The sequence below is a fragment of the Zootoca vivipara genome, chromosome Z1, assembly GCF_965207765.1.
Source record: "Zootoca vivipara chromosome Z1, rZooViv2.hap1.1, whole genome shotgun sequence".
Classification (NCBI taxonomy): domain Eukaryota; kingdom Metazoa; phylum Chordata; class Lepidosauria; order Squamata; family Lacertidae; genus Zootoca; species Zootoca vivipara.
The window spans coordinates 52,400,375-52,423,001 of NC_142583.1; the positions used below are offsets into that span (position 1 = coordinate 52,400,375).

At 44.4% G+C, this 22,627-nt stretch overlaps 1 protein-coding gene across 1 annotated transcript in view; it reads left to right on the forward strand.

Moving 5' to 3' along the window:
* The first annotated feature begins 723 nt into the window (after window positions 1-723).
* DKK2 (dickkopf Wnt signaling pathway inhibitor 2) overlaps window positions 724-22,627 on the forward strand; it is a 60,051-nt gene continuing 38,147 nt past the window's right edge. The window contains exon 1 of the mRNA XM_035113453.3: window positions 724-1,628. Within this exon, the coding sequence (XP_034969344.1) occupies window positions 1,368-1,628 (261 nt within the window). The 5' untranslated portion in view covers window positions 724-1,367. The remainder of the gene's footprint in view (window positions 1,629-22,627) is intronic.

A 22,627-nucleotide genomic window follows, 5' to 3' on the forward strand; every position in this document is an offset into this window, starting at 1 on the left:
TCTATATGGCGAGTAATCGCCAAAGAATAAGGTATATATAGTACTATGAAATGCGCCAGGCAAACCCATGAGTTTCTCAAGTGCCGCCAGACGCCTAACAGTTTAAGCGCAACTAGAAAAATCCTCACCCCCACCCCATGCGTTTCGGATTCCGGAGCAAACTGTGCAGTGTGTTCGCCGACGAGAAAACCCTATTGAGCAAAACATTGTGTCGAAGGTTCGCAGGCTTCCGGTCTCGCACAGAGCTCTGAGTGCAAAGCGGGGAAGCTTTGTGTTCCTTCCGACGCCTGGCAATCCTGACCGGTCCCCAACATTTCTGAGAGGCGGGGGGTTCCATTTCCAAAAGAAAAGGAGGGCTCTAACATCCCTAAAAGCCCTCTTACTACGGTATGAAAAGAAAGGGTTTTTTTTCCGGGGTAGGAGGAAGAAAGTCCGCACCAGAGATGAGTGCGAAGGCGGGAAGGCACTCTAGACACGGACAGAGACAAGGGCAGACCGTTTTATTTATTCCTTCTGTACTCCGAGGGCTCGATAGGAGGAGCAGGAGGAAGGCGCCGGGTGGGACTTGGGAGGAGATGTGGGGAGTGGGAGAGAGGAGGGCGTATGAGTCAGCTTCCCTCCCTGTCAACTCGGCTCGGCTTTTGGGGGGCGGAGGGAAAACTGCGCCTGGGGAAGCTATAAAAGCGAAGGGGGTAGGAGGAGAGCTAGGCGAGTTGCCGGGGACAGGGCTGGAGCGCGGACCGACGGGACGGACGAGGCGCTTGAATCAACCTCTGCCCGGCCAGGCGCGCTGGGTCCTTCTCCCCCAGCACCCACCCAGGACTTTCTCCTGGCCTCCCCTCGGGATGTCCGGGACCAGCTAACTGCAAGCGGGAAGGAGGCGAGCGTGTCCCCTTTTCCCCGACGGAAGCGCGAGCGAGAGGGCGCTAAGCCTGTCCGGTCAGCCAGCCTTGCCTCGACCGGGAGCGGGTCGCCTTGGAGTTCGCCCCGCGGGCTGCTCCGGCAGCATCTGCAGCTAGAGGCGGAGCAGGCGGGCGGCGAGCAGGGACTGCCTTCCTTTCGCTCACTCCTTCTCCAGAAGCGCAGCCGCTGCCGCAAGGACCGAGCCACCCGCCAGCCCGCCCCCTCCAGGGAGCGCTTCTCGCGCCAAGCTCCTCGGAGTCTTTTCCAAAATGCCATCTGGGGGACTTTGATGTGCATCGCCTGAGCTTCCGTGAATGAGAAGAACATCGCGATGCAATAGAAGAAGCAGAAGGTGCTTTGAAATATCTATATAAAACGCACCAGTCAAGGCAAGAACAAGACCCACACCCCACCCCCAAACCCCGGAAAAGAAGCGTCAGCCTTCCTTTCTGGGGCGAGGGGAGATGATCATGCTGAGCTGGAATCAGTTCTCCACGTCGCGCCCTCTACTCTTCCTAGCCGCGCTCCTGGTGGTGGAGAGCTCCCAGCTAGACGGCACCAAGGTGAACTCTATCAAGTCCACGCTAATGGGCGAGACGCCGACGCAGGCGACCACCAACAGGTCGACCACCTTCCACCAAGGATTGGCTCTCGGGAGCAGCAAGAAGGGCAAAATCTTGGGCCAGGGGGGCAAGGGGCTGAAGCATTATCACCGGCAAGGCGAGGTAGGAAGCCATCCTTGCCTGCTTGCTTCTCTCTCTCTCTCTCTCTCTCTCTCTCTTTTCTTTTCTCGGTAGGATACCATCCTTGCCTTCCTCTGCTTGCGACCAAACTGCTCTGTATCAGCCCACACGATGCTTCAGGAACTTAGCTCTAACCCTCTTTTCTTAAAAACAAACACCAGTTTCAGGATTAGGAGGAGCTCCTTCCCCTCTCAGGTCCGTCCACAACATTCAGAGATATACTGCTCTTGAACATGGAGGGTCTCTTGTCTTGGGATCTCTAGCTAAGAATGGGTTGTAGCAAAATGCTGGTCTTACTCAGAGTAGACCCACTGAAATTAATGGACTTAAAATACTTGGCTGATTTGAATGGGCCTACTCTGCGTAGGACTTGCACTGCATGCAGCCCAAAGATAAAGAAATAAGAAAACATGACAACAGAGTAATGATTGCCGAGCCTGTACAGCCCCTAGCACAGTGTTTTCTCTCTGTTGTGTGTGTGCACAAATAGTACACTTCGCAGGGGTGTTGTGAAGGTAAAATGGAGGAGAGTGGGACTCATGAATGTTGCCTTCTGCTCCATGGAGGAAATGTGAGATGTATTACATTTTACACAGTAGTAGAAACAGTGGGCGCTACTAGGAAGAATGATAATTTTTCATTGTTTTGCTATTTGTTGTGTGACATTAGTGCATCCAGTTGGCAGAGGTGCAAAAATGCAAAGTTCAGCATGAAACCAGAACATTGTAAGACAGTGATCCTAAGCCGGCTTGATTGAAATCAGTGGGACTGATTGCTAAGCGCTTAAGGATCAGGATATAAACGTGTCTCCAATTATAGGAGAATAGTTGTTGCTCTCCTAAGTGAGGATAAGGGCATCAATGCTCACTCTCATAATAGAGGTCCATAGCTGGAGAGCGCAGGAATCAAATTCAGCTCCCTGACAGAACAAATCTCCACCACATACACTCAACAGTAAGAAAGACATTAGTGGCTGTGGAAAGAAGACTTGTTTCTAATTTATCTGCCGTGTGTGTGTGTGTGTGTGTGTGTGTGTGTGGCAGGAGCTGCAAACTCTACCCTCCATTCCACTACTGAAGTGTCCCCACACCACCAGATCAGTTGCTAGCCAGGGTTCGGGTGTCAAAACTAAGGTAACTGGAGATCTGTGATCAGATCTACCCAAACTGAGGGGAAAGGGAAATGAGTGGGACAGTGGAACCGGATGAGTGAGCATTTTATCTGCTCCCCTCCATAATAGCTGCTACTGCTTTCACCTCTCTAAGCCCTGGTGCAATTTGCACACACCCCAATAGCTGTTTTTAATTTATTTATTTTTAAGTGTGGAGATCTGAAAATGGATCTCTTGCACCATGTCTGTTTTGGCCCTTAGACATTCATAATGGAAGTTGGCATTGTAGTTGTTTTTTTCCATACCTGGTGTGGTAAGCACAGAGGAGGTGCTAACTGGGTGGTACCCCATCCAGTTTGCCTGACAATAAGGTTTCTTTTACTCCTGTCCCATCTTCCTGATACTCAGGAGATTATTAGGGACATTGTGCTCATATTGAGTCGTGGGGTTTCTCCCCTTGCCTCCTGACTTGAATAAGTTGAATAACTCTGCATTCTACAAAAAACACCCCAAACCCATAGACATTTGTGTATTGTTGGTGGTCTGCCCAGACAGTGTTTGGCTGCTAAGGTAAGACTGTTTGATATGCGCCACAAGGAGACAGACAGTGCAGCAACTGAACTGCTAAGATTCAGTCAACCATCAATTGTTTGCTAAGTCGCTTCATTTGCTGACCAAGTGACGGGCTCTCCTAACATTTTAACAGTACCTTCTGAATAATAGGATGTACGGTAACAGTTTATGACGGAATATGTGGTTACCAGGTAGGAAAATATATAATATTTGGGGAGGGGGTGAGTCACAGATCCATTGTCTGAATTTTGACCGCTTTCCCTCATTCTGTTAACTGCAAACCCTTCGGTTAAAGGTGTTAACAAAAAGATGTTACAGCAGATTACATTTTAATGGGATGGTATGAAACATGGCTTGACAGGCATATGCCAAGAATTCTATTATTCTATGTGCTACCATTCACAACTCAGCCCCGTGGAGTATAATTGACAAAGTGGCATCTTCAAGGAAGGAATCTTCCGCCAGCCTTGGATTTAAGACGGATAGTAAGTGGAGACAGGCAATTCTGCCATGAGGGATTGTAATGCTAGCTAATGGGAGAATTAACGAGCATTCTGGCTTGTTTGTTTATTTTTACCCATTGAGAATGTCGGAAAACAATGCTGGAATTTAGCCCAGACTATAGACAGTTACATTAGATCAGTGAATGAAGTTGTCACCATGTATTTGTGATCGTTTGCTTTGGAAGGGTTCTGCTTCATTGGTGGATAAGGTAGCAAACACAGGTAGTTCAAAAATAGTTTGATCTTGTACCTCCCTAATAATATGCACTATATTGATAGGATTTTCTCCCAGTGGGGTTTCCAATAAAGTATGTTTTTTAAAATAAAAAACCCCAATAAAATAAAGAGGGTCTTGCTTATTCCATCACAAAGTCATTGAGCCATCCCCCTCCCTTTTCCTCTTCCATTTCTATCTCCATGCCTTATACCATGCTGCCCCATGTGGTTGGATCGATCTCCTTTACATTCAGCAAATGACTTATGAATATTGTAAGCGGTATTATACAGAGTCAGTCCATTGATCCAGCATGACTCAGTCCATCTGCCCAGAATCTTCAGGGCCAGACAAAAGAAAATTCTAGCTTTGCTACCTGAAAATCCTGCCATTCGAGGTCTACCTAAAATATCGCTTGTTCCCTTTAAGCTCTTCACTGATAATTAATTTTGAGCCAAGCCCTCTCTAAAGTTCCATCTTAGCCTTACCCTCACTTAGAATCATAGAACTGTAAGGTTGGAAGGTACCATGAGGGTCATCTAGTCCAACCCCCTGCAATGAAGGAATGTTATGCACCCTGTACATTATTTACAGTATGCATGATAACAAATATCCAGTACATCACAGTAGTTGGGACAGAAGTAAGAGCTACGGCCAAGGTTGCTTTTCATTCTGTTTATTCACTGACTTATCATTCTCTGTTTTTATTTTGGTATGAGCTTTCGTGTGCATGCACACTTCTTCAGATACAGTGAAATGGAAGTTTCCAGGCACTTATGTAGAGAAGGGGTGGGGAGGGGTGGGGATGGGGAGGGGGGATCACTCAGAAGGGTGGTGGAAATGGGTGATTGACTGACTGATAGCTGTTGATGACCGCAAACGACTGCAAATGGTTTTGCATGAAAAAGCAAGGGTTGAGATGGCTGAAGATCGCTTATCATGTATAATGAGATAAGAACCCGATATCTCTGTTCAAACCAGGTCCCTCCATGGTTTTGAGCTTGGTGATAAGTTGCAATTCAGCAACTTCTCTTTCCAGTCTATTTCTGAAATTCTTTTGTAGTAAGACAGCTACTTTGAGATCTTGTATAGAATGTCCTGGGAGATTGAAGTGTTCTCCTACTGGTTTTTCTGTCTTCTGGTTCCTGATGTCAGATTTATGTCCATTTATCCTTTGGCGTAGGGTTTGGCCTGTTTGTCCAATATAGAGAGCTGAAGGGCACTGTTGGCATTTGATGGCATACACAATGTTAGAGGATGAGCAATTAAATAGTCCTGAGATGGTATGTTGGATGTTGTTGGGGCCAGTAATGGTGTTGTCTGGGTGTATGTGGCAGCAAAGTTGGCATCTGGGTTTATTGCAGGCTCTGGTACCAGTGTCCATGTTAAGTCTGGTGGTTGTATTATTGTGGGTGAGGAGTTGTTTAAGATTGGGTGGCTGTCTGTAGGCAATGAAAGGTCTTCCTCCCAGAGCTTGAGAAAGGGAGCGGTCATTGTCCAGGAGAGGCTGTAGATCTCTGATGATGCATTGTACTGTTTTAGCTTGTATCTGAAGAAGTGTGCATGCACACGAAAGCTCATACCAAAATAAAAACTTAGTTGGTCTTTAAGGTGCTACTGAAGGAATTTTTTTATTTTACTTCGATCCAGACCAACACGGCTACCTACCTGTTATCATTCTCTGAAAGTCAATGTCTGGGATGCCATTGAACACGATTTTAAAGGGTCAAATAATAAGACCTAGATTAGAACTACATGACATGCAGTTTGATGAAGTTCCACAAGAGTAGTGGAAAACTCATTCGCTACTAAAATGAGGAGGATGGCAAAAGCCTTGCCTTCAATGAACTCCTGCAAACACTTTTCCTTTTGATTTTGCCTGGGATTTTATTTTGAAATAGTTATAAATGCAGACAACGGAAAGGAAGAATGCATTTAACAATACAAAAGGTCCACTAAATTAAGGGAAATTGACTGATTGCACTCCTTAGTCCATCATGGGACCGTGAGAGTAAAACAGCCTGAGAAGAAGCAGATTAACTATCAAGAGAGTTTTAATGTGTAAGTTAAGTAGCTGAATCATGGAATGGGGGGAATATACAAACATCCTTGATCTGCTTGATAGATCCTTGAAGAGCTTCCATTTAGATGATAAGTGAAAACTGTAGCATCTTTTCCTTTCAAGTTGAGATTCCTTGCTTGTTGCAGTTGCTGATATTTTATCATCTCACAACTTCACTGCTGTATACAATTGCCTTTATGCAGCAACCAGGGTTGCTCGGTTTAAAAAGATGATGCAAAAGTCGCCTTTAATGTACAATACAGCATCCACAGCCGTTAGGTTTAAAATAATGCCATGCAAGAAAACTTTAGTACATAACAATCGCCAAACGTTATGATTTATATGATAATTTCAAACGCGTTCCACTCCTAAGGAAACACTGTTCAAGTCAGTGCTGTTTTGAAACTGGGGTTTCACACAGCGAACAAAGGTTCTAGCAAATGGTATTGGATCTCCCTATCATTGATGTAAACTGGGGTCAGTTCACCCAACAAAAGCAAGTGGCAAAGTCTGGACTCTTCCACAAAAGGCTTCAGGTGGGGTATTATTTATTTCATTTCTTTCTTTATTTTAAAACTGTACAGTATTGCCTATCTATCTGACCGGCTGGGTGTGGCGCATCACTCTGGTGTGGCAAGAGAGGATGGCAAGCATGGCGGGAAGATTCAAGGGCAGTCAAACTCACTGAGTTGTTATATACTTACGGTACATATCTAAGTGGCTCGTTTATATTTTGTGAATGATTCATGTTCTTATATAGCTGCATTGTTTTATCCTTCCTGGATGTCCCATGGTCATATTATAAAGTAGTTGTGTTCTGTGTTGTAAATCAAGCATGGCTAGGAGCTGTTTCTTTTTGTTTTCCAGAGTATTTCTTATCAATGGAAAAATTGGTGTGGCACGAGCAAAATTTTATTCTGAAAGTGTGGCCCAGAGAAAAACGTTTGAGAACCACTTCCATAGATGGAAAACACAATGGAGAAGCCTGAAAGCTTCTCCTCCGATGAATACCCCCCCCCCGGTACCTACAAACCTAGCATGCCAGTAGAAAAGCTCATTCCACTTTCTCCTTGCTTTCCTGTCTTTCTATGTGCAGGGAATTTTCTCCTTGACATGCTGCTTTTCAGTGTGCAGAGAGAGCATTTAGACATTATCCTGAAGCCTGCAACCACACAGTCCGGAAAGAACATAACCATTTGTTTCTGCTAAATATGTAAGCTATCCCTTTATCTCTGCTATGAAGCAACTTATAACAACAGAGCGGAAAGCAGGAGGGGGCTAGAATGATTAAACAATGCATCAATTTTTATTATGCCTTGTTAACATGACTTGCCTAATCACACAGACCACTTACTTGAAAGTAAGTTCTGCCGAAATCAGTTGGGTTTATTTCCTCGAAGTCGTAGTTCTGAAGCCTGGAAGGTTAAGAAAAAGGCGGGCAACTCTATGAAGAAAGGTTGCACCATTTGGGATTTCTTTTAGTTAGGAGGTGACGTGATGGAAGTTTTTTTAATTCTGCATGGCATGAAGAAAGTGGGTAGAGAGGAGTTTTTCTTCCTCTCTCATAACACTAGAAATCGTGGGCATCCAAAGAAGTTGAATGTTGGAAGATTCAGGACCAGGTCCATGCAGAGTGTGTGCCAGGGGCAGCCAGGTACACTTGTCCCCAGGCCGTGGAGAGTTAAACTGGGTGGGGGGGGGCCCTGCCAGGAGCCTTTTGGACTTACGCCATCATGCCAAGAGTTTATAACCTTATTCTAACAAGACTCCTGCTGCCCCAGGCCTCAGACAAACTCTGCTTGGGCCTGTTCCGGACAGTGAAAATAAAATATGTCTTCACACAGTGCATGGTTAAAACGATGAACTTACTCCCACAGGAGGCAGTGGTGGCCACCAACCTAGAGGGATTTAAACGAGGATTAGAGAAATTGGTGGAGAGGGCTATCGAAGGCTATTAGCCATGATGGTTAAGCTCTGCCTCCACAGCTGGAACAGCAGTACTTCTGAATAGTACCAGTTGCTGGAAACCACGGGAGCATGAAGCTTTCTCGTGCTGAGATGTGAGAACAGGATGCTGGACTAGGAGAGCCATCCAGCAGGCTCCTCTTATGCAAAGGACATTTCCAGAGTTGCCCATGGCAAGAGGGAGAGCCTGTGATGGGACACAGGGAATTCATTGTCACCTACAGAATTATGGGGAGTAAGTTTTACAGACAGACTAGAAAGTCTAGTTTGGAGGAGCCAAGGAGTAGCGAAAGTGTTTATTATATGAGCAACTATTTAATCTATGCTATAAAGACCAGACTTTAATGTACTGTGGCTGAGATCTGTGTTTTGGGGGTGCACCCTTAGGTATTCCTGGGTGCCATCCTTGTCTGGCTTGACACTCCTTCAAATTTAATTGTGGCCAGTATGTTTAACCCTGCAAGTATCTGCAGTCATTATTCTGTTATGAACTGATAATGATGTTCTTCTTCAGCTGATCATTTGCTTTGATGGTATTAACGGTTTCAAAGCTAGAAGTCTTGCCTTTAAGAAGAGTGGTTTCATATATCCTAAATAATTAGCACATAACAGTCAAATATTTTTTTGTTTTAAATAAACCTTTATTAGATTAGTACTTCTCCCTGACTTGTTTAGACTACAAAATATTGTTTGGAGGAACACAAAACTCTGTTAAAAGAACAAGGCTTCCTTTTCTCTCTCTTCATTCTCTCTCTCTGCCTGCTTTCTTTTCCTTTTCCTTTATGACATTTTATTTTTTTGATATGATTAGTTTCTAAGACGGTTCCCTCCTTTCATAAAGAGAGAGAGAGTAACTTTGGAAAAAGAGGCAAATGCACAAAACGAATGGGATAACATGGCTTTGTTTGCTACTTGTAGCTATTAGAAAGCTACAAAAAGTGATCCCACTGTAAATTAATGGAGTGCAGTTGGGATGATTCTGCCCTGCACATTAAAAATGATTCCAGGCTACACAAAAGAACAGGGTTCAGTGTGTGTTGGGTTAAACCGATTAATCAATTTGCCTTCAAAATACCTCATAAATAAATAAAGGATTCAATCTTATGTGCACACCTTCTTGGAAGTAAGCCCCATTCAACTCAATGGGGCTTCCTTCTGAGTAGACGTGGAAAGGACTGCACTGTTAGGGTGTGTCCAGAACAGCAGTTTTTCCATGTGATTTGCTACTGCTAATCCACATCAGAGCAGGCCAAAATCTGTAGTGCATTCCATTACAGTTTGCATTCCTGCTGCACACAAATGTGTGGGGGCCATTTCATGCCGTGTGCATAGCTGCCAAGTTTTCCCTTTTCTCGCGAGGAAGCCTATTCAGCATAATGGAAAATCCCTTTAAAAAAGGGATAACTTGGCAGCTATGGCCGTGTGCAATGAGACACATGGGTTTCCCAACAAGTGTATACACAACAGGGAGCTGCACTCAACTGTGGCTTTCTAGAAGGTGTATCTGTACGATGCAAGAGTTTTCAAACTCCTGCTTGTCATATCCAAACGTTACATTTTTAGGTGTTAACTTTGCAATCCAGGCATACACCTTGAAAAATAACATGTGCTCCAGCCATGCCTATTTTTGAAAAGAAAAGAAAAAGGCCTGAGTTTTTGCACAGCTGGTCTAGAGACTGGACTTGTGGTTCTTCTTTTTCCTGGCAAGCGATGTGCTCCATTACACAGTGCTTTGATTTTCTTGCCAGAATCCAGTGAAGGTTTTCAAGCGTCCTCCTCCTGATTCTTGACAACAGAGAACCATCAGGTTGTCCTGAAGGAAGTGCCAGCCTGGGCACTGATTCCTTAGTCACAAAACTTAGAATCATAGAGTTGGAGGGGACTTCAAGGCTCATCTATTCCAACCCCCTGCAATGGCTGAAACTTGTGTGTCAGCAGGACAGCACAATGTGTTCCAGTGTAACTCTGCCCCAGTCACTCTGGGGAATGGGCATTGCTCAGTGGTACGAGGTCCCAGGAGAGAGACTCGTTTCTGAAATCCTGCAGAGCAAAAGCTATTTAGAGTAAGCTGGACCAATGGTCTGATGTGGCTTACGGCAACTTCCTGTGCTCTACCACAAGCAGAGTGTGCAGGATATGATTAATATGCCAAAAGGGTGCTTGGGTGGGGAGTGTTGCACCCCCTGCTTTGCTTCTGTTACCTCTGCCACCTGTCCTCAAAAGTCACTTTTCATGCCGCCAAGTTTGATAGTGGACGCTACCCAAGCTGGGAGAGAAATGTTGGCACCACCATTGGGCAAATGAGGCATTTGCTTCAGGTTGTTGAGAGTGTGTGCATGCTACCTGCCATGCCCTTCACCCTCTAAGCAAGCCTGCAGCCCTTGGATACAGTTGAGGACACTGTCTCATTGCAACTGAAGCATAAATGAGCTCCCAATCTGGTCAGCTTCTAGAGGTGGAAGGGTGAGGACTTCACCTCAGGCAGTCCTGGTGGGGAGGGACCAGAACTTTTGCTTGTACATTCCTTTTGTGCTTTAAATCACACCCCCACCGTATGATATTATGGAGGGCTGCATTTGAAGTAGGGTACCTGTGCGTCTTTCTTTACAGACAACAATCTGATTTAATTCTGGTTTAGTAATACAGAATCAGAAGAGAGCAGCGGTCTTAAGATCAGCACCTGGACAGCAGACTGAACAGGCTCACAGATCACCTGGTCATGTATTCCCCACTAGGGTGATACACATTGTATTTCTATTTAATTTATAGCAATCAATTCTAAATTTGAGGTCTGGGCTGAACGCAGCTACTCCACTCTTCAATGGTGGGGCACTTCTTGAGATGCTCCACCCTGGGAGACTGATGGAATCCGATGGATTCCTGAATGCTCTGGAGGTATTTCCAGGCCAGCTGACCTGCCTGGTGTTCCCGTTGAGCCTCTTCTCTCACTCTGGAAGGGTGAGATGGGAAGAGCCATTGACATAATTTGTCCTGAGTGCCCTAGTCATTGTTTTGGAGCATGTAAGTCACCTTGGTACTCTAGTGTCCTATGTGAGATAAAACAGGAGGGTCAGCAGTTAGAGCACAGGGGGTGTAAATCTTGGTCCAAAAACTGACCAAACATGGATGACCAAACATTGCCCATCTTGACTTCTTAGAGCTAGTTCTCTGTAGACTTTGACAGTGTTAGGTAAAAACCAAGAAAAATATGCGATGCAGTTTTTTGATGGGGTATAATCGGAGATCTTCTTTTACATTTATCAATCACTTGATTATCTTTGCAATTATTATTTATTCACTCTGATTTCTAAGGAAGCTCCGTGGGTGGAGAATTTAAATCCAAACCAGAACATTTCTGTTTGGGTCCTTTGTGTACAATTCCCCCCCCCCCCCTGGGCTGGAGCATACCATTAAAACTGAGCTTGTCACATCCCGAGAAGAATCCCTAGTTCGGGCTTCATACCAGTGGGCAAATAAAACTGTACAACACTGAATAATTGACCACAGTATCCTGAAGGCACAGCCATAATAGGCCCTCTTGAACACCAAACATGTAACCACAGTATCTTAAATAATTAGTAACCCAGAGAATTCCAAATCCTTAACCATGGGACCTCAGCAAAAATTTCACTATGCAAACCAGAAGCAATTGCAGTTCTAGACGAGCAGTGAGAGCTGTTTGCCATTGTGCTTTGCTTTATAAAGTCTTAAGTGTTTATTACGATGAAGCTTCCTTGCTTACTGTTGGTGTTCCTATTCGCTTTTCCTTCCAGGGATTTCATCTTGTCATGTGGAGGCTCCTTTGATTTACTGCATTTTTAATATGGCAACTTGAAAGAGGGGGAAAAATACCATAATGTATTTTATTATCTCTACTATAATAAGCCCCAGCCTGTAGTCAAGATCAGAGCCCTACTTGGCTGAACCATGTACAAAAACCCACCAGGATAAGAGCATCCTTGATTGGATGATCTTGTAATTCAAACCAGTAATACAGCAAAGCTAGGAAAGCATTGGTATGATAATGATTTCCCCTGTATAACGGCCCTCCGTATTTAGAATGCAATTCCACAATGGGATGGGTGGCTGGGTGATGGGACAGGCATAGACAACAACAGCCTTCAAGCTTTGATTGCATAGATTAGTTTTGCAACCCGTTCCCCATATCTTATAATGCTGAGTGAGAGAGTGGGAGCTACAGACAAGGAAAGAGGGAGAGATGGATAGCAGAGGGAGTAGGGAGGAGAGAGAGCCCTATAGAATCCTGCCATGCTGCAAACCCCACCCATTGGCTGTAGCATTGATTGACTTTTCCCATGGGATCAATAGCATTTTCTAGGGAGAAAGTTCCCTGTACATCTCTCTCTAGTAGAATGTTGCTTCCAGAATTGACACCTAACCACAGCTTCATGGTAGAGCATCTGCTTTGCAAGTAAAAGGTTCATTCCTCGGCATCTCCAAGTATGACTGGGAGAGATCCTTCTTTGAAAGAGGCAGTGCAGAGTCTACAATACTTAGTCTAGGCAATAATGAGCTAGATTGGCCAATGGTCCTACCCGATATAAGGCAGCTTCCTCTGTTCACTTTGAAGAGGGCACTGGGCAAGGTGTCATATGGTAAGCCTCCTCCTCTGATGTTCTCATGTGGCTGTGGGAGCATTCCAGGTAGCATGCCTCTGAATACTAGTTTAGGGAGAACAGGCCAGAACCATCGGGTTGGCCATTCAGCAAAACAGGATGATGGAGTAAGTAAGCTCTTAGCTGGGTCTCCGGCTACTCTTTCTAATTTCCCACAATGGCCCAGAATATTGCTAGGCTAGGAACATTGCATACATTAAAAGGGTGTCTAGGTCCAGCTGCCTGTGCTGTTTTGACTCCCAGACAGGAAAAAGAAATCAAAGTGCAGCAATGAAAACTGCCCTATGATGTCAGATACGGATGCTGGTCTTGCTGGTAAGCATTGTTGCAGGACCTCTTAAGGTGCACGTCTTGACTTCCACATGCAGATGCCTCCTAATGCTGGAGGTTGATGGGTCAACATGTATTTGGTTGGAGATTCCCACCCACTCCCGGGAGCTCAAAGTGCTTTGGCAGCACCATCAGTTTGGATCGTATAAACCAGGGATGGGGCATCTCAGGTCTGGGAGCCAAATGTGGCCCTCTAGGCCTCTCTATCTGACCTTTAGGATTCTCCTTAGCTCACAGCCTATCTTCAGCCATGCCCCTCACCCGCCTTGCTTTGCATCCAGTGTTTTAGCAAAAATGAGTCTTTGAACTCCGATAATGCCTCTTGTCTGAGAGGGAGAGAGATGTGCGAACAAATAAACATGAGTTGCTCAACCAACTTTTGATTCGGACTCCACTCACCACCAGCATATGGCCCCTGGAAGGTTACCCAGGAGGGAATATGGCCCTCAGCACAAACAACGTCCCCCAGTTGTGTTGTAAGCACTCATTTGCACTGTCCATGGTGTTCCAGAACTTTCAACATCTAGAACTTTCAACACTGAGTAGTTGCATGGTGACCACAGTACAGACAACCACAGGCAATGACAAATCTGTTGTCCTATCTCTAGCTCTTTTGCAAACAGTTACCCATCCAGAAAATACTTTGTTCTTGTTAAAAGTTCTCCAGAAAAATATTATGACAAAACCGATTTGAGAATTCACATCTAAGAAGAAGACAATATGTTAAAGAAACTACTCAGCTCCTGCTATTTCTTTTAGAGAATTAGGAGATCTACCCAAGTATGCAACTGAGGAAATGAGGGTTTATGGAGTAATGAATAAAGAGATCTTGCAAAAAGAGGGAAAATGTATATTTTGTGGTGGTGGTGATGGTGGTAGAGAAAGTGTATAAATGAGATGAGGGTTTTGTATGGGACATTAAGCAGGCATGGCAGGCGGATGACTCTCCTAGGAAACAGAGCAACTCTGCAAGCACTGAGGAATCAATTCATAAATATATGCACTGTACCATTGTTGTAGGATAATATTATTAGTTATGTGTGAACATATGGAAGGAGGCCTTCAGGTGTACAGAAATCCCAGATGTCTCGCAAAAGAAGAAAAAGAAGAAGCTCTCTCCCACCACACACGCACACATTTTGGCACGAGTATTTATTTAGTGTGCTGGAAGTTCTTCAGCCAGTCTGGGAGCAGATGTTACACCACATGACGGCAGTAACCAATGGGAAGCCCCCAGATGCTGAGTCTCAAGTAGATGACATACAACAGTTTACTATTCACTCATGGGCTGAATGCTTTTTCATCCAAGGTTTTTGGGGGATGCGTGCCAATAACAAATGAAACAGTAGAGATCAGGATCTGGTCACGAAGGATCTGGGGACTCCATTTGTAACAAACGTTATTTACAGAGAAGCAGTTCAATTAGCATAGCCCTGTTCTGAGAGAGCTTGTGCTGGGCTACGGTATATATAGGGTGTGCATTTGTAGGGAAACCATGGGTTGTCGGCCCGCCCCCCCACCACTGAAGTGGCTTCCAGACAACTACAAAGCAAAACTGGCCACCAGCCTTCCTTTCTACAGCTCCCAGAGCAAATCAGAGTGATACATTTTACCTCATGTGCGTTTTGTTAAGGGTAATGTGTTCACTGAAGCAGAACAGCTGTCTGTCAAAAGCTAAGTTAAAAATTCACTCGATATTAAAAGTTTCATTGGAAGGGCTATGCTCCTTAACTCAGTAAAAATGTGTGGGGTTTTTTTGCAATTGTTTGAATTAATATAATGCTTCCAAAATGCTTTTTTGGAGTGCTTGTAAAATTCTGGGCTTGTTCCCCCCCCCCAACATTTACTATCTTCCAGAACTTCCCTTGTAAGGAAATGGTTTTTTAACCAGAAGAATCCTCTTGAAATTATAATATTTTTTCTTCCAAAGGGGTCCTCGCCACAGCAGCTGCAACAAATTGAAAGTGAACTTTACTCTCAATTGGTGTTTCAGATTTAAAAGTATGAGTGACCAAGTAATTATGATTATTATAACCTGCAAGACAACTTATTGGGAACTGGATCTTTTTTTAAAAAAAGCAACAACACAACCCTCCCCCCAGATTATATTAAAATAAAGCAGGTAAAAAGCAGCAAGTAGGGGTTTTGAGAAAAGTTTATCAATAGAAAAGTATTGTACTTGAGTCTATCAAGTTAGCCAGATTTCATGTATCATATGAAAATGTGTAGCTATGTTTGAAGTATGCAAGATAAAATCCCACCAAATACCACAGCATTTTTCAGGATTATCTGAACTCTTAGGAATTGGATCTTTTGATACAGAATTTACCAGCAAAACAGAACAACAAGCATTATTCACAAAACTATCCCTGATATCTGATGTCTAGAAATACTGTATGTACATTGAGGGAGATGCATCTCTCAGCTGAATTCAGGGTTATTTGCCCCTGTTTTGACCTCTTCTTCTGTGAGATGTTCATACGTTTATATTTTCCAAAATTTTCCTCTTTCTTTCTTTCTTTCTTTCTTTCTTTCTTTCTTTCTTTCTTTCTTTCTTTCTTTCTTCTCAGTTGCTCCCATTCCTTCTAAAACAGGGATGGAGACCTGTGCCCCCCCCAATATTACTGTTCCCATAACCCCTGACTATTGGCCATGGCAGCTGAGGTTGATGGGAATTAGAGTCCGGAGGGCCACAGATTCTCCCTTTTGATTCTAGAACAAAAAGGGAAGAGCGAGTGAGATTTCAACAACAGTGTGTGTGCATGTGCAAAGGAAGATGCTCACCATGGTTTAAGCTAGGAGTGCAGGATTAATTTTCTGTGGTTGCTCCTATAGCTGTAGAACTCCCTTCTGAAACACGATCTTTAATAATGGAGACACATAAAATATAAAATAAAATAAAATAAAGTAAAAAAAAAAAATCTTGCCCACTCTTACTTCTTGGTTTGCTGTGTAGTTTTCAAGAGTAGCACAATATTTCTCTCTATCTGTCTCTTTCCTTCCTTCCTTCCTTCCTTCCTTCCTTCCTTCCTTCCTTCCTTCCTTCCTTCCCCCACCCTTCCCTGAATCATAATAAAGCTCAACGTGATTTAATACAAGGGAATGAAATCACAAATGTATTGTGATGTTTGTTTCCTTCTGAGACACAACCTTGCCACTTGGGGTGCTTTCACAAGCTCTTTTGACTCCATTAGGAACATAGAAAGCTACCTTACATTCAGCTAGACCATTGATCCATCTAGCTCAGTATTGTCTACACTGACTGGCAGAGGCTTTCTAGGGTTTCAGGTGAGGGCCATTCCCAGCCCTACCTGGAGATGCCGGGGCTTGAACCTGGAACCTTCTGCCTAAAAGGTAGAGGCTCTACCACTGTCATATGGCATTTCCCCCATTACAATGTTCCGTTACTGTTCCAGTGCAGCACTATGAGAAGGAATTGCTACTTACAGTCTGTCTGTCTGTCTGTCTGTCTGTCTGTCTGTCTGTCTGTCTGTCTGTCTGTCGTCTGTCTGTCTGTCTGTCTGTCATGCTTTCCTTAAGCTCTCCATTCTGTGAAACTTTATGCAGAGTCATTCATACATTCCCAGGAATTTTTATAAGGATTACTGTGATGCTTTATATGTGTATTCCAGACGATTGCCAGTCTGAGGCCTGTAGCCATCATTCAGTAGCAATGAGATCAACACTGCACTGACGATCTGAGAGACAACTGCTGGGCAGGATGCATTTCATCTGCATGAAACAACCCTTTCACCAGCAACCCATAATCCTTTATTCCTACACTGATCTAATGCTTTCTATATAAAACTGGACAGGGATGCAAGGATGTTACAAGCAGAATTGTGCCTTTTTCTTTTCTTTAATGAATCCCTTCCTGGCCTTGCCGACGTTTAGAAGACAAACTGGTGCCCCATGTGTTCTGCAGCTGGGAGAGCCGTGCCAATTCAGACCGGCAGCTCTGCGTGTCTGTTTTGATTTTGCCCTTCCAGAAGCTCAGGCACCGCGTTGTTCCCCAGAAAAGCATCTAAGTGATTTCCCATTGATCAGGAATATGGTGCTAGTGGTAGAAGCAGTGTGTGAGGTGAGAGTCCCTATATTCAGAATGAGGAAAGCGCTCTCTCTCTCTCTCTCTCTCTCTCTCTCTCTCTCTCTCTCTCTCTCTCTCTCTCTCTGTGTGTGTGTGTGTGTGTTAGATGCAGACTTAACTAGGGCCAAAATTCTGGTTTTGATTTTCCCTCTTTGGTTGCACAGCATTTCTGCCGCTCACCTTTCAGCAATCAGCATTTGGGCTGCCTGATAGGAAGGGCAGAAGGTCAGCAGTAAAATACAGAGGGATCATCTCTATGGAAAAAAATGGCTGTCAGATGAACCCGGTATATCGGGTATTATTAAGACATTTGAGCCTCACTCACTTACTGACCCAGAGGGTACCAGTAAATTGCTGTAGCATTTCCCCATCAGACAGAAAGCTGTAGTTCGGCACTCATGCACTCCAAAACACTGCTGCTTTGATGCAAATGTCTAAAAATGGAACATTTTTACATCCTCTGCAATGTGATTTGTGAATTGCAGAGGATTTTACATCCTCTGCAATTCTCCATAACAACGGGCAGAATTCTAAGTGTATTCCCAATCCTCTCCTTCTTTCTTTACAGCCCTTACCTGGGGCAGCCGAGGAAGGTTCATTGCAGCCATGCATTGAATTCAAGACGCAGATTCTTGCCCCAAATAGGGCTTGCAGTCTGCATTGAATTTAATGTGCAAATCTACTTTGGCAGAGATCAACTCTACTCAGGGGTTCCATTCAGAAGTTCCAATTCCAGTGGGGTTAGTATGAGGTGCCAGAGATGCTGGGTCCACAATTGAGAACACACTTGTTCCTGCCCTACATTTGTGTGTGTGTGTGTGTGTGTGTGTGTGTGTGTGTGTGTGTGTGTGTGAAACCAAAATCTTGCTTCAGGCTGCTGGGAGTCATTGATCTCAGTACATGCATTAATAGTGTCATTCATTCATTCATTCATTTTTGCATATATGCCTGGCCTTTCTGCTGAATGGAACCCAGAAACAAAACAAATAGGATTAAAAAAAATTGAGATAAAAAGCAGAACTTAGCAGTTCACCAAGCAGTGGACTGAATCTACAAGTCAAACTAAACATGGGAAAATAAAATGAAAAGCAAATAACAATAAATAATAATAATAATAATTACTGTGTTATTTCTACCCCGCCCATCTGGCTGGGTTTCCCCAAACAATACAATACATCAGGGGTTTCCAACCTTCTTGTGCCCGTAAGCACATCTGGAATACTCAGTACGTGTCTTGGGCATCACAACATGGACAACACTCGATGCAGGACACCCATGTTATCCAGATCAACTCTGGTAGAGAGAGAACCAGTTCATTCAACATCTATATGGATATGAATGAAAGGAATCTCTAACCCCAACCTTCACAGGTGGATTGGAAGCTCTGAACAGAGCCTATATGTATACAAGTTATAGAAACATTTTACATGGACCTTGGTTGGGCAAATATTTTGTGCAAAATCTACACCGTGTATGCATCAGGCTAGGGGTGTGGAACCATTTCTCTCCCAAGGGCTGCATTCCTCAGCCCAGGGAGGGCCAGTAGTGGGTAGGATGAAAGCCAGTTCCGTTCTCTTTTTTCTCTCACTCCTCTTCTCCAACCAAGTAAGCTTGTTGGGAAGGAACAGGTCTCTCGTGTTATAGACCTGGATTGCCCACTAACAGAGAACTCCCCCCTTCCCAGCTTCCATCACCTCATCCCATAGCTTCCAAGTTCCGGCCTGAGAAATAAGGGACTGGACCGGAAGTAGCAGACCGGAAGTAGCGCTGCCGCCATTTTGGAACTGGGCGGAGCATGCTCAGAAGCTACTTTTGATGCTGCTCTGCCCTGTTCCAAAATGACCGTCACACCAGAAGTCGCGCTGCAGCCATTTTGGAACTGGGCAAAGCAGCATCAAAAGTCGCTTCTGAGCATGCTCCGCCCAGTTCCAAAATGGCCACCATGCCAGAATAAACTGGGGGAAAACAAAAAAATCCATTTTTTCGGCTGGGAACAGCTGGAAAAACGGGGGTTTCCCGGGGAATACGGGAGACTTGGCAGCTATGCCTCATCCACATGGGCTTTCCCTTCTGGTCCTTCTCTCCTTCTGGTCTCCCCCAACCATGTGAAGTTGTAGGTTGCCCTTGGCTAATCTAGGCTCTGTTCAGAACTCTGGATGAAGATATGAAGGTGGGTGGGTGCTTCCACAAGTACAATCCTGCTGCTGCCAATCTATGCTTCCATATAAAAAAGGAGTGGCTCTTCTGGTGGGATTGAGCCACAGCCAGAGCTCCTGGCAGCAGTGTCACGGTCACTTCCCAAGAAAGGCGAGGCGGCAAAGTGAGGGCTCTCACCAGAAATTTTTGGCACTCCAACAACATTTCTGCATCACCAGGCCACAGCTTGTCCTCCTGGTAAGCGGCAATCGTGTTGCTATCATGAAAGGCTGTTGCTGCAGCTCTGACCCACTGGAGCCTCGTAGGGTGGGAGTGGCAGCAAGGCAAATGGATGACAAGGGTATTGGCCAGTAAGACAAGTGAGTTGGGGTATGTAGGATGCTAACTGGCTGCCTTCTGTCGCCACTGTTTGAGGACATTGCCTCATTTTGCCTCACAGTAGCACTGGCCTTGCATGTGAATGGGACTATTGAGGTTTCAGCGCATGAGGACAGCTCTCACATTATTGAGGGATTTGGGAATTATCTTCCACACATGAGGAACGATATGTGGGAGGAATGGGGCCTGAAGGAAGCTTGCAGGCCTCAGTATTGTTCCCAATCTCAACTCATGTGGAAGCATGTCTGCTTCATGGGGAATGTTGCCCAAACTGATCCCCAGAGCCAGAATGTTAGGTGGGAAGGGCCTCTGCTCTATTTTTAATACATTCTTAGGGAGCCTTGAAGAGATTAGAGCCTGAGTAATAGGTTTATTTTGTGCTGGGTAGCCTCTTAACAACACATCTGTGGGGACAGAGTTCTTTGTTTAAAGAGACTCTTGACGGAGATACAGCAATTTCAACCACACCAATGAAACACGCTCCAAATCAGAAAGGCATAGTTGACATCATCACGACTGCCTTGGGAGCAGACTCGGGATTCAGCTTCATTGAATGACCCTGCGTATTCTCCCTCTCTCATATAATACTCCAGTATTATATAACCCAGGGTTATCCCAGCAATGAGAAATTCAGGGCAGATGAGAAGAAGTACTTTTTCAGACAGTTAAACTATTGGATGTGCTGCCACGAGATGTTGCAGTGCCCACCATCTTGGCTGGGCTTAAAAGAAGGATCAGACAAATTCAGAGGATCAATGGCTAATTTATTTATTTATAGCAATATTTATATATCAAAAATTCATTAAAAATATCAAAGTGTTGCATAAAACCACACAATAGAAACCATATATATATGTGAATGAAAATGAGAAATCAGATAACTCTACAGCTCTGTGATTCTATGATTGTGAAGGTTTTCAGCAAATGTTGAAAACGTGACAATGCTGGGGCTTGCTTCAGTAGTAAGGGGAGCGAATTCCAAGGGTGGCACAGCAATAAAAGGGTGGCACAGCAATAAAAGCATGAGCTTGAGTCACCGCATGCTTTACCACAAAGGTATGTGGCATCGTCAACAGATCTATAGCCATATATCTGAAGAACCAAGATGGGATGTAGGGAGAGAGGCCACTTCTCAGATCCCTTGCAAGCTGTAGCTCAGTAGGGGAGCCACATGTATTGCACGATGAAGGTCCCGTGTTCAATTCCCTACATCTCCAGGTCAGACTGGGAATGTGCTCTGTCCCAAACCCTGGAGACCCTCTCCCAGTCAGCATAGACAGTAGTAAGCTGGGACGACTAATGGTATTGCTTTGATATAAGGTTCCTATGCAAGTCCTGCTTGTGAGCTTCACATAGACTTCTGTGGAGGGTCATTGGACCTTTGGTCCAATTCAGCTGGGATCCTCTGTTGTGTGCACCAAGTTTATCCCTGTTCTCTGCTTAAGGTTCATTATGGCATTGATTACATGGGTTGCTTGTGGGAGACAAGGGGATTCTGGGGGAGGAGACGTTGCTGCCTTGAGCCAGGACTAAATGGTCCGAGTTCCCTTTCAGGCCTATTATTCCATGTTTTTTTACTTAAAGCTGCTAGAGCAAGCATGCAGGAAGTTTAAGAATGCTAATAAAAGGTTACTATAGATTTGAAGTAGACCTTTTGTCCACTTTGATGTTGAATCAGAAAGGTCTGGCTTCCTATGCCGGGTGAAAGCAAATGCTTGCATATGGTCTGAAGAAGAAGAAAAAAAACCATTCTTTTCATTCCCTCCCACAGCTGCAGTTTCCTGTTACAAGTTGTGATTTAATAAATATATTTAATAATGATTTTTCTTTAAAAAAAATCATTTTCTAAAATGCCCTTCCCTTCCAGCTGGAGTCACGATAAATACATATGTTAATTTCTTCTTCTCCCCCTCCCCAAAGAAACTAATAATCGCCATTCCACCCTAGAATCCCTCTCCCCTCCCCCCCCCACCAGCATCCCAGCTGCAGATTTCCAGCCCCATGGCATTTTTCCTTCCAGCTTTTATTTACAGAAATACTTCATTGAAAAGAAAAAAGAAAAAACCCAAACTCTCCAAGCATCTCTCCCAAGGCGTTCGCCATTGCTTTCTTACACTGCTTCTAACTGCTTCCAAAACAGGGCAGAACAGTTGGGGGAGTCAAAAAAAATCCCCTAAGGGGACCTTCTTGGATGGTAGAAACTGTCCCCTGGTGAGATAGACAATAATAGTGTTGCAAATTGTAACAAATGTGGCAAGACCCACAGCCTTTGACTGCGTTTGATGATTGTAACTCATGGTTTCTATCACACACACACATACAATGCAGCATGCCTCCCACATTGCTTTGAAGGTTCCTGCTGGGCTTTGGGGTTCCTCTGCCCCAGAGTACAAAAAGAACTTCTCATCTTAGGGCATCGGCTGACCTCTCTGTGTGTCTTTACATGCAGGGAGTTCTGCAACGCTGCCTGGGGTATAGCCAAGGATTTGATCACTAGCCTCCTTCTGCCTGTTAAAATGTGTCCAATGGCTGATCTCTGAGGGTTGCTTCATTTTCCGAGCCAGAAATAAATATCCATGTGGAAGTATGGGAAATACATTTGAATTCATAACCCAAGAGCCTTATGGTAACAACGGATTAAGGAACAAACAGAAAATACCCATTAAAATGCAGTTATTATTCAATTAAATGCCTTAAACCATAACAAATGTTCTGCTGGCTTAAGACCAGCATCCCAAAGACAGGCCTAGACACAATTCAGTGGGAACACCTTCAGTAGTTGTTTTGGTTTTACTCACCTGGTTGGGCACTGTTGGGATTGCTAGTTTTATTAATGACCTGGGCTGGGTTTGCTCATAGATACCCAAAGGAAAATGTGCTGCAGAAGTTCTTCTACATACAGTGGTACCTCTACTTATGAATGTTTCTACTTACAAATGGAGCTCCGTCTGCCATCTTGGATGT